The following is a 12,806-nucleotide window of genomic DNA, read 5'->3' on the forward strand; positions in this document are numbered from 1 at the left end:
TTTAAGTTTCCTAGACACAGGAGATAATGAAATGAATTCCATGGTGGGATGGACTTTTGAACTAGGTCGGGAGCACATGAGCCACCTTCTCAGTTCCACCATTTTTTTTTCTTTAAATATCAGATTGACTTTCACTTGGAACAAAATGAATGAAATCTTCTTCCTTTTCTGTCTCCAAAGGGAGAAGTGATGGTGTGGGGGCTCAACATCCATTTGAAAGCTTCTGTTTCAGAGTAAGCATCGAAAGTAATAAATAAAGCCTTTGTGGAAGACTAAATCATTTTCATCAGAAGCAAGCAAGAAAGGAGTCATAAGCACTGAATGGTGTGCTTTCGTGCTTTTGAAAGGGTAGCTCAGGGAGGAGGATTGAGAGAACTTGCAGCAACTATTGCTTGTCCATGCAGTGTTTTAAATGAACTATAACTGTTTTAAAATAAGCAGTTATATGTGAAGCACTGCGATTTTAGTTTCTTTGAAGAAGTTGGTAGACACAGCTACACACATTCCTGATTGACAACAGTTGGAAGTGGTTCCCTTTGTACACCAGGGCAGTAAATATTTGCAGCTGTAGTTGCTGCTATGTAGTTTCCAGCACCAGGAAGGAAGAAATGCAGAACGGAACACTTGCTGTCTTGGCAGTGTCCATTCCACAGCAAGCAGAAACCATACTGTATAAGTTATATGGAACACAATTGCCACAAGACTGCTTAGCTATGTGAACTGTAGCTCTCCAGTGATTTTAGATGTGTTGAATCTCATCCTTAAGATACTCCAGCCCCACAAGATGGCCAAAAGCTTACTTCCATCCCATTCTACATCTTCCTAACATTCAATATCAGTGAAATTAGAATGTGCAGAAAAGCATTCACCCCACTGTTGTGGAATATTATTTTAAGATGCATCCATTTATGCTGTGGAATATTTGTTTAATGATGCAAGAATGTGTTGGATTCTTTTATGTTTCACTTGTTTAACTCTGTGTTATTTTGCCTGTCTAAGGCACCTGATTGGTCTAATAAAGAGCTGAATGGCCAATAGCCAGGCAGGAGAAAGGATAGAATAAATAGGAGGAGAAATTTGGTAAGAGAGGATGGGGAGCAAGAAAAAGGAGAAGGAGAGGAGGACATCAGGGGTCAGCTCCCCAGCTACACAATCAGCAATGAAGTAAGAAAGAAATAAAGCTATATAGAGTAGAGAAAGATAAAAGCCCAGAGGCAAAAGATAGATGGGATAATTTAAGAAAAGCTGTCTAAAAAACAAGTCAAGATAAGGGCAAACATTCATAAGAAAGAATAAGTCTCTCTGTGTGATTTATTTGGGAGGTTGTTGGCATGCCCCTCAGAGAGAGAGAGAGAGAGAGAGAGAGAGAGAGAGAGAGAGAGAGAGAGAGAGAGAGAGAGAGAAACATAGCTATACCTCAAAAGTGCAGTTTTAGGCATTATTCACCCAAAGAAAGGATGTCTTAAAATATCTTTTGAAAAACTGAATTCTGTCACATCCCAAAGTTGTACCTGTTCTGCAAAATATGGTGGCATACACCTGTGATCCAGCATTTGGGAGGCAGAGGTAGAAGGACTGTGGGTTCAAAGCCACCCTGCTAATATAAAATTCTATTAAAAATTGTTCATGTAAGAATTTCAACAGGGTTAAAAAGAAGGTTAATGCATCAGCAAGTTAATGCTTGTAGCCAATTAGTAAACAATTTCTCCCTGACATCTTTCAAAGTCAAACTTTGCTCATGCATTGACTATCCTACGTATGATACTTCTCATAATCTTTCTCTGAAGGTTATTTTAAACCTTCAGAGGTGATTTTAAAATGTGAATTGTTCACATTCTCTCAAGTATCCAAGAATGTTTTTGAGCTGTTCTCAGGTTAATTTCCACCAAGAATCCGACACAAGAAAAGTGTTACAAAAAGGAACCTTAATTTAAGTTTCGCCCCAAGATTTTTATCCTGTTCTCTTATTTCAAGTACTGCTTAAAAAGATGCTTAATTTAGCAAGTTTAATCCCTGCTCTCTCTAAAGAAATTTAATTAAAAATAGTGCCTTTTATGTCTTCTAAGTGTTGATAAAAAAAAAAATTACCTCTGTGTTGATCTTGGTCCTCCGTTTATTGTGTAGTGCCATGCTTCTTGAGTAATTACGCTTCTGACAAATCTCTTCCACAGTGACAGAGTGGGAAAAACAGGGTTCTTTGGCCGGCTCAGTCCATTTTCACCATTATTTTTGCTTTATAAACCATGTGTTAGGTAAGCTGCAGTTTCTCTCCTTGACCTTAATGACCTGAGCTGTAAATGCAGCTGCTGAAGTCTCCTCAGCAGGAGTTTTCCTGAGCTCTCTCCCTCCCCTCATCTTCTTTCTCCTCCCTCCTTCTCTCCTTCTCTCTCCCTCTCTCTCATTTTGTTTCCTTCTTCTCTTCTTCTCCCATTCCCATCTTTCTTTCCAGTGTTTTTGGAGACAGGCTCCTAGTGTGTGGCCCAGGATGTTCTTGGATGTTAGATCCTCCTACCTAGGCCTCTGGTATTGTCATTGCAACATTATCTCATCGAACTTCTTATGCTGACATATGTGCAGGTGTGTATCATAATACCAAACTGAGATTTTTCTTATAGAATATTGTTTGGGCTTATTACATTTTCATTTTCCATTTGATTTTTGCCTTTTAGAACTTGTTAACATGTTATTGATTTATTTCTGTTAATAACTATACTTTAATTTTAAATTAATAAAATATTTTGGAAATATGATAAAATATAAGATTTGATTCAGTTTTTTGAATGGTGTAAAATATAAAATTCAATTAAAATATAGGAAATGAAAATTAATATATCAAAAATGAAATTACATTTTAAGATATATATTTAGTTTATATTTTATGTTATATTAATAACAATACTATACATTTTAAGCTTTTATTTCTTCAAAAAGGTTTTAGCTTACATTTTTTTCAGTGATATTAGAGATTGATCTTGGGGCTTCCTACATGCTAGGCAAGTGTCCTGCCATGCAGCTACACCACCAGTAGAACTTTTAGCCTTCTAGTGATCAAATTATTTGATCCCCTTCTTTTGAGAGGCAGGTATGATGCTGCCATAGGTTGCTGGGCACCTCTAAGACTCAAGGGAGAGATGTGTATACCTTAGCATTGGGGATTGTTGGTTGCCTATTAATCCTATTTGAGTAGTGAAGACAAAAAATTATCAACAATCTGAAAAGCTAAGCTTTAAATTTGTGGTAGAACAAACAGGAAAAGAATATAGTAAAAGAGTCTTCCCATCCTTTAACCCTTGGCTTATGAGTATAGCTTTGGAAATTACAGGTTCAAAGCACACATGTATATTTGCATAGTTCATTAACTAGGCAACATTTATTTAAGAGGAATTATTTTAATAAGTATTCCCGACCTAAAACATGATGAAACCACTACTGTTCAGGCTTTCTTCCTTCCATACCCCGTGCAGTATCTGCAAATATTCAGCAGGTGACTGTGTATAGCCAGCTTCAGTGATAGGGCTTTCAGAGATCTGTGGCTTCAACCGCAGATGCTCTTCACTTATAGACATTAGGACCTGAGCAGCTGCTCTGCTCTCCCAGCATTTTTAGTTTTCCTTTACTGAAGAGTTTACGGTGATGGCAAAAAAGAGCATAAAACTGTAACCCCGACTGCTGACACTAATTCTGTTTGCAAAACCTGATTTGATTGATTCCTGATGCACTTTAAAACAGAATTCCAAATTAAGGCCTCCTTTCTTAAAACGTCTGCAACTAGAAAACTATAATTGGCTTTCAAAAAAAAGAAAGTTGTATCCAAAATTTAATAGCATGGCATCTTACCATGAACTCATCAAAGAGGGGATTCAGCTGCTGTGGCTACTTACAGCATTCAGAAGTTTTTGCCACCAAGGGACGCGTGGAAGTCAGTCTGTAGTAAGTAGCAAAGTATTTGTCGAATTGTAGAGACCACCCATTGTTGTCTCCTGAAAAGAAAAAAAATCAGGTAGCAAGAAAGTTAAAAAGGAAAACCAAGCAGATATGTTTTCCTATCTTGGCAAAAATAGTTCCTCTAAAATAAGCCAGTGAAACTCAAAGGCAGTTTAGTAATTGCCACCATGGACTTCCTACAGGTGTGAATTTCTGTCCCCAGTGGGAGGTCTGGGGTGGTCCGACTCTCCATATTCATCAAATACTGTAGTAACTTTGACCACACTTGAGCCAGTGATAGATATGATGAAATGTGGTATACCATTCTCCACATTGTTGTTTTGTTTCCCTAAACCACCTTAATTAGCTGAAACTGTTTCTTGCATAGACACCATGGTGGTTTTGATGAGAATGGTAATTCTCATGCTTAGTCTCCAGCTGGTGAACTGTTTAGGAAGGGTTGGGAGGTATAGCCTTGTTGGAGTAGGTATGTCCTCATAAGGTGTTCCATTGGGGGTGGGATTTGAAGATTCAAAAGCCCATATCGGGCTTGGCACTTCCCTCTGTTTGCCTGCTGCCTGCAGACCATGATGTAAAGTCTTCAGTGTCATGCCTGATGATGTTCCCACAGTGATGATCACAGACTGATACTATGGAACTATAAGTCAGCCCCTGATTAAATGCTTTCGTTAAAAGAGTTGCTTTGGTCAACTGTTTCTTTACACTATTAGAACTCTAGTTAAGGTGCCCATGATGACTGTATTTAAGAAGCAGCAAGCCCAGCAGGTGTCACAACTAGTAAAGTACTTGCTGTATAAACTTCTGAATCTGAGTGTTCCCCCCCCCCCCGTTTTTGTTATTGTTATGTTTTTCACGACAGGTTTTCTCTGTAACTGCCATGGCAATTCTGGAACTCACTTTGTAGACCAGGATGGTCTCAACCCACAGAGATCTACTTGCCTCGATTGCTGGGATTAAATGCTTGTGCTATTATGCCCAGGCATCTATTTTGTTTGCTGTTTTTATTTTTAATAGAACTTGAGTTTAATCCCCAGAATTCACATAAAAAACAAACAAACAAACAAACAAACAAACAAACAACTAAACAAACCAAAGCTGGCATGTTCTTGTAATCCCAGTGTTGGGGAGAAGACAAAGGCACTTAATATAGGGAATAGAGCTGACTCAAGAGAAAGGCTATGTGTGCTGCAGCCAGCAGAGCTGGAGAAAAGGGGACACTGAAGTCCCTTGGGGCCCAGAATGTCCCATCAAGAGCTCCAGAAGCTGGACATGGAACTGTATGATCTGATGTTTGCCCTGTTGGGTTTTGGTGTTGATTTGGTCTGATCTCTTCTTGCTATGCTCCCATTTGTCTATGTTGGAATGAGAGCAGTTATTTGGAGCCATTGTGTAGTAGAACTCATTTGAAACATTATAGAAGTTCACAGTTAAGGCACTGTTTTTAGTATCAGAAGACTTTGGACTTTTAGATGATGTTGAAACTGTTAAAGCATGAGTAGATGTTTGAAGCTGGAATGGATGCATTCTGTATTATGAGATGGCCACAAATGCACAGGGACAAAGAACAGATAGTTACCGGCCTATGAGATACAGTTAAGTATCAGATTGGTAAGGGGTATGCTTATGATATGGCAGAATCCTCATTTGCTAAAGACGAAAGCTTCTGGGCATATTTATGAGTGTTTGTTGGATTGAGTTAGCTGGCATGGGAGGGCCCCTCACTAGCTGTGTGCAGAGCCACAAGGTAGTTTAGGGTTCCAGAACAAATAAAAAGAAAGCACACTGAGTATAATCCCTTTTGCCCCATTTTTTTCTTCAGCATTGAGGATTGAATCTAACCATGCCCATGAGGCAAGTGTTCTACTGCATGATAGCCTCATCTACGACTCTGTGCTTCTTGACTGTGGATGCAAGGTGACCAGCTGCTTCAAGCCTGCAGCCACTGGAACTCCTTTCCATAGTGAACTGTACCTGTGAAGTGTGTATCAAAAATAAATCTTTGTTCTTTAAGTTGCATTTGCTAGGCATTTTGTTGATGCAAAAAGACTAATAACTAAGGCAACATGTCTCCATCAGGTTTCAAGGTTCCTGGCACTGGAATTTTCCCTTTTCTGGACTTGGCAGTTTGTTGGACTTCTCTGTAAACATTTAACCAATTCTTTTAATTAACACAGAAGTATTTAGGAATTGGAATTAAGGAAAGTATTGAGTGTTATCAAAGAGTTTTAAGATAAATTCATTTTTTTCAGAGTAGCAACATGAATTGTTATCTGTTTGTAAACAAAGTGTGGAAATACTTGACTCATTGGTCTTTAACAATGTGGAAGGAGCTTCTTTTTCCTCCTCTCTCTCCCTCTGTCCTCCCCTTCCCCTTCTCTTTCTTCTTTTGCTGTGGTGCTATAGATCTAACCCAGGGACTCTCACACACTAGGCAAGTGCTCTACCACTGAGGTAACACCCCTCGTCTTCTTATTCTAACCAAGGCTGCTTTTTGTGTCACAGCCATAGAGGACGGGTAAGAGGACAAGCATGTCTAAGAGGGCCTGCAGTCTTGACCTTGCAGGCTGCAGGGCCTTGTGAAACTGTGGATAGGGCAGCCGAGGCTCATTTGGTCATGTATTTGCTCAGAAGCAATGTGGAAAAACCAGTAGCATGGCAGTTCCATGAAACACAGGGTGTAGGTGGTATTTCCTTGCTGCTGTTGAAACTGACAGACATATCAGTGACTGACATGATGCTATTTGCAGTGTTCCTTTAGCAGGTCCTATATTTAACTCAGCGTTTACAAGTGGGCTATTTTAAGTTGTCACATTTTTGCCATATATAGTGCAGTGACTTAACAGCATGGGCTTGGTGCCCTTTCCTGGTTATTTGTCTCTCATAATTGCTCTCTTGCCCTTCTCTATTTTAAGGAATGCACTACATGTGGTTATCATGGTTTCCTCACTGCTTCTGTGATAAAATACTCTGACAAAAGCAAGTTAAGTTTGTGTGTGGGGTTATTTTAGCTCTGAGGTTACAGTTCTTCACTTTGGGAGAAGTCACAGTCACATAGGAGCTTGAGACAACTGGTCATACTGCACTGAATTAGTCTATGCTGCTACTACCCAGCTCCCCTTCTTTCCCTTACAAGATCCAAGAAACCTTGCCCAGGGAATGGCGCCATTCCTCAGTTAACCTAGTCACAATAACCCCAGCAAACATTCCTAAAGCCCATTTGTCAGATAACTCTGGATTTTGTCCAGTTGACAATTAGTGTTGGCCATCACTGTGGCCTTTGTTGCAGCAATTTTGTCAAACAGGTTCAAATGGTGTAGTTGCTTGAGTTTCATCATTGCTTGCTTGCTCTTTTTTTCTTTCTTTTCTGTTATAAAATGGCTTTAGTGAAGCTTTCACTGGGATACCATCTGGGACCAGGTGGACTGTTATGGGCAATGGTAGCTTCACGGACAATAGTCCCTCTGGAATGTGTTACTAAAATGTACCTGTCAGCCGGGCAGTGGTGGCATACATCCTTAATCCCAGCACTCCAGAGGCAGAGGCAGGTGGATCTCTGTGAGTTAGAGGCCAGCCTGGTCTACAGAGCTACACAGAGAAACCCTGTCTCAAAAAACCAACCAAGCAAAACAAAACAAAACAAACAACAATAAAAATAAAATGTATGTGTCACCATAAACTCCACTGCATACCGTCTTTGCCTCTTAACAGTTATAAAAAAACATAAATATTCATACCCCTGTCATCATACTTCTTTATGAAGCCTTGGGGTCCAAAGAATCTTCAACAGGGGACAGGCTGAGAACAGAGCTGGCAGTTAGGGAAGGGATTGCAAGGCCATCCATTACTGTCACGGTTACCATGAATGGTATGGGGAGAGGAGTAGGGATCTGTGGATATTAGAGATGGGGAAAGCCTGCAACCTAAGTAGTGGTGGGAGAAGAAGTTGTTCCAGGCCGTTCATGCAGTGCAGAGGTCACTGAAGTACAGTAGCTGACCATGGTGACAGTGGCCCCCATGTTCATTTCATTGAAGATTCTTCCCCTTTAGCATTGGTGACTGTCACACTGATGACCTTCTCAAAGGTGACATCACTGGGCAACATGGGCCATTATGGAGGAGACTCCAGCACTCCTTCTGTCCTCGTTGAACTTCTTCCTGTCATTTCCAGCTACTGTTGTAGCTGAGCTGCTGCTTATGATAAACAACTGGCTTTGTACCAACTGCTACGTCTGGGAGGGTGTCCTTGACACACTGAGTGGACCTGTGAGGTTAGCAGAGTGGAGCCCAGGAATCCCTGCTCCTACTCTTTCTTATTCTTGCATCACTTCATGTCTTTCAGCCTTCCTCTCTCCCCGTGACACACACACACACACACACACACACACACACACACACACACACACACAGAGAGAGAGAGAGAGAGAGAGAGAGAGAGAGAGAGAGAGAGAGAGAGAGAGCAGTGGAAAAATAGAAAGAGGTGAAAGAAGTAAAATCTGGATGCAGGGAGGACTTTTTGACTAGCAGAAAGAGTACAAACCTGCTCATTCCTCTTGAGGTTAGAGCATGTATTTTGTAGAAATTTTTTTAAATAGTTTTTTTTCCTTCTTTCCACTTGCCAAGGCATTTTCTTCTTCCTAGTCTTTCCTTCCTCTAGCAGAAGGCAGGCACATAGAACAAGAGACATGTGGCCAGAATTGCAAAGTGGGAGTTAGCATTTGCAAGAGAACAGCTTTTTTGTATTATGTGTTTCTATATTTTAACTCATATATGCTTGATATTTTAAGGATACAGTTTTTCATGCCTTTGTAACTATTGCAGGAATTTCATTTTCTGCTATTTTTGAGGTGATCTAGGGTAATCTACAGAGTACTTTACATTGAAAGAAGACTTTGGAGATACTCAGTGAATGAATGGAGTACTTAAAGATACACCAGTGAAAGAAAACTCAGTCTTTACTCTAGCAGAACTTGAAACTTAAGGCACTTACTGAGAATATAGATTCTTGTTCCAGTATGGGGCCTGGAAATCTGCATTTTCTGCATCCCGGGTAAATCATAGGGCAAGTCCTCAGGGGAATTTTTATTTGCCATTACTGTATTTTCATAGTGGGCTAACCCTTTGATAATGATTGCATTTGAAGATAATGTTCTTCCCACAGGGCAGCAATGGGGAGGGAGCCTGTTGCCTTGCATAACAGTTCAACAGAGGAAGATGACACCTCACTACTACTAAAACCTAGTCTTTCTGGAAATTTAAAACTACTTCTACTGAAAGAAGGGTGGTTAAAAAAAAAAAAAAACCAAATCCAATGAATGACCTATCTGTTTCAATACATCTAAATGCAGTAAGCGAAAAGCGTGAGAATCCAAGACCTCACCTCCAATGAAAGTGAATGGGACAGAATCCCAGATGAAGAATGAAAAAGAATGAGTATGAGCTGTACAGAGAAATGGAAGAGGACATAAACTCCTGAGTGAACTTCCAGAGAATACAAACATTTGAATGACAACAGGAAGCCAACGTAGGACATGAAATGGCCATTCAATTAAGACATAGAAATATTGAAGAAAAACTAAACTAAAATATTGGAAATGAAAAATTCAAGAACAAAAGTGAAAAAACAAAGCAAAGCAAAACAAAACAAAATCCCCAAACTCAATAAAATCCTCTCCAAACCTGAGACATGGCTCAGTGGCTAAGAGTGGGTGCTGCTCTTTCATAGGATCTGAGTTTGATTACTAGCCAAGTGACTTACAACTGTTGCTAACCCCAGTTCTAGGGGGATCCAGTCTTTAGAACATTATGACAAGAGCAAATCTATGAATCATGGGCATAGAAGAAGGGCAAGAATTTGTTGAAAAAGACACAGAAAATTGATGATGGGATTCCCTTCTGTATATATGTTTCTCTTATTGGTTGATGAGTAAAACACTGTTTGGCTGCTAAAGGCAGGAAGATAGGCAGGGCTAGGAGATGAGGAGAATTCTGGGAAAGGTAGGCAGAGAGGTGTTACAAGGAGTCAGTTTGTAGACCACAAAGGAGAAGCAGGTCCTTCCCCTCTCTGGTAAGATTAAGACCACGTGGAAATACACAGATTTATAGAAATGGGATAATAATGAAAACAGAGTTAGCCAATAAGAAGCTGTAGCCATTGGCTAACAGTTTAATAATTATTATAAGTCTTTGTGCGCTTATTTGGGGCAAGGCAAGTGAGGGACCTGGAAGGAAAGAAACTTTCATCAACAGAAAATAGTTTCAATAAAATCACTGCAGAAATTTCCCCCAAATTTAGGGAAAGAATGCCCCTAACATGTGGCATTTAGAACACCAATGAAACAAGACTAGAAAAGAATTACCTCATAAAGAACTAAATATCCAGAATAAAGAAAGTATGTTAATGCTGGAAGACAGAAATACAGAGCCACATATACAGGCCCATTCTAACAGCAACCATTTTTCTCAAACAAAACACATTATGACAAAGCAAACCAAACCAAAACTTTTAAAGTGAGGAGGGCTTTGAATGATGTCATTTCAGGCTCCAAAAGACAATACCAAACCCAGACTACTATACCCAGAAAAACTAGCTGTTGTAATTGAAGGCAAAAGAAAAAGTTGGTCACTAAGTCAACTACACAGAGACTATCTGAAGAAATACTTCATGCTGAATACTAAGACAAACACATCATTGAGGCTACAGGAAAGAATAAACCATATCAGAATGGTTGTTGAGCAGAGGAGGACTTGGAAAAGATTAAACACTACAAAGTGACAGTAAATAGCACATATTTCTCAATAATAACTCTGAATATTAATGGTATCAAAAATGGCATTAAAAATTCATATTACATTAAAAAACAGAATCTGCTCATTTCTTCCAAGCAATGAACCTCACCATCAAAGATGGATGTGACTGTATAGGGAAAGATTGGAAAAAGCAGAGCAAGGAATTAAAAAGGTGATAAGTTTCTAGTACCTGAGGAAATAAGATCAGTCAGAAGAAAGTCTCTTGTTAAGGGAACTAACCATCAAGATAACATTACAAATCTAAGCATGTATTCATTGAACCTGGGTGCACCCAGATTCATAAAACTAAGTACTTCTAGACAGACAGATGCAGGCAACACTATTGCAGCAATGTGTTACTCCAATACCCCACTCTCACTAATACATAGGTCACCCTGACGAAAGCAAAGAGAAGCATCTCAGTCAAATGACATCATAGATCAAATGGATCTACAGACATCTACAGAACATTCATCATCACTAACAACAAAAAACCTACTGAATATATATTCTTCTCAGCAACACATGGGACTTTCTCTGAAATAGATCATACAATCGGACACAAAATAAGTATTAACAAGTGTAGGAATATTGAAATAATTTGACTGTATGGAATAAAAATAGAACTCACAGTAAGAGAAATTACAAAACTTACACTAATTTATGGAGCTTAAACAACATACTATTGAGTGAAGAATGAGTCACTGAAGAAATCAAGATGAATATAAACATATCCCTAGGAAAGAATGAAAATGAAGATACAACTTTCCCAAATCCACAATGAAAGCAGCCCTAAAATGTTAGTTTGTAAAAACTATAAATGCCTACATTAAAAGTGGGGGGAGGGTATAGCTCAGTTTCTTACAAAGAACCTGGGTTAGAGATCGATATGTAAAAAAACAAAACAAAACAAAACAAAAAAACCCAAAGAACCCGGGTTCAGTTTCTGCTACTCATGTTGGTAGCACATAGGCACTTATAACTACAGCTCCTGGGTATGTGCCCCCCTCTTTTGGCCTCTGTGGACATCCACATACATATGGCATGCATTTACACACACACACACACACACACACGATGGGAGATGTCATTCTGTATATGTTTCTCATACTGATAGGAAAGGAAGATAGGAGAGACAAGGAGGAAATAGGAAGTAGTAAGGAGGAGCCAAGATGGAGAGTCTGGAGAGAGCAGTGCGCGGCAGCCGGCTCCGGGTAAGAAGACCACATGGAAATACATAGATTAACACAAATGGGTTAATACTTAAGACAGAGCTAGCCGATAAGAAAGTAGTAACTGGCCAACAGTATAATATCAAATATAGAGTCTCTGTGTGTTATTTGGGGCTGGCGCGGCGGCAGGACAAGACTGGCGGTGGGCAGAAAAACCGTACTCCTTACACACACACACACACACACACACACACACACACACACACACACACACAATCAGGTAGCTCTAAAATAATAGTGCACCATAGGGCTGTTGTAAAAGAAAAGCAAGACAACTCTCAGATCAGTAGATGAAAAGAAATAATTAAGAATGGGGAAGAAATTAATAAAATGGAAAGGAAAAAAGACAATACAAAGAATCAACAAAACTAAGACTTAATTTTTTTTTTGAAAAGACAAATTTGGATTGGCAAATCTCAGCCAAACATACCCAAAGAGAAAGGGAAGAGTGAAATGAATAAAATTAAGTTTTTATTTTGGGAAACATATCTTTGTTGCGTGACAAAGCATTTTATTTTTTTTTCTTTTGTTAGAAAGGTTAATAAAATTATAGAGATAAAGACTTTATACTTGGAAAGAATGTGCATATTTCTTTGTTTAATCCTCAAATATCACTTAGAAGACTTAATAAATTGAAATGAGACAGAATGTACATAAGCAAGGAAATAATTTGTCCAATGAAAGAAGATGCTGGAGATGAAGCTGACACATGGAGAACTGCATAGCACCCACACAGTTGTGAATAAATAGATTATGGCATACAGGTTTGAGAGACAGCAAGGTGTTAAAGAGAAATTTCAGCAAGGTGATGAGTGGAGCTCATTAATTGCTTTCTACTCCAAA

The 12,806-nt window shown here is 39.2% G+C and overlaps 1 protein-coding gene across 5 annotated transcripts in view; it reads right to left on the reverse strand.

Moving 5' to 3' along the window:
* Rxfp1 (relaxin family peptide receptor 1) overlaps positions 1 to 12,806 on the reverse strand; it is a 120,600-nt gene that overhangs the window by 50,305 nt on the left and 57,489 nt on the right. For all 5 annotated transcript variants that reach the window (XM_051199474.1, XM_051199473.1, XM_051199472.1 and 2 more), the window contains one exon: positions 3,882 to 3,980. In XM_051199474.1, the coding sequence (XP_051055431.1) occupies positions 3,882 to 3,886 (5 nt within the window). In that variant the 5' untranslated portion in view covers positions 3,887 to 3,980. The remainder of the gene's footprint in view (positions 1 to 3,881; positions 3,981 to 12,806) is intronic.

This window comes from Phodopus roborovskii, unplaced genomic scaffold (assembly GCF_943737965.1).
Source record: "Phodopus roborovskii unplaced genomic scaffold, PHOROB, whole genome shotgun sequence".
NCBI classification, from domain to species: Eukaryota; Metazoa; Chordata; class Mammalia; order Rodentia; family Cricetidae; genus Phodopus; species Phodopus roborovskii.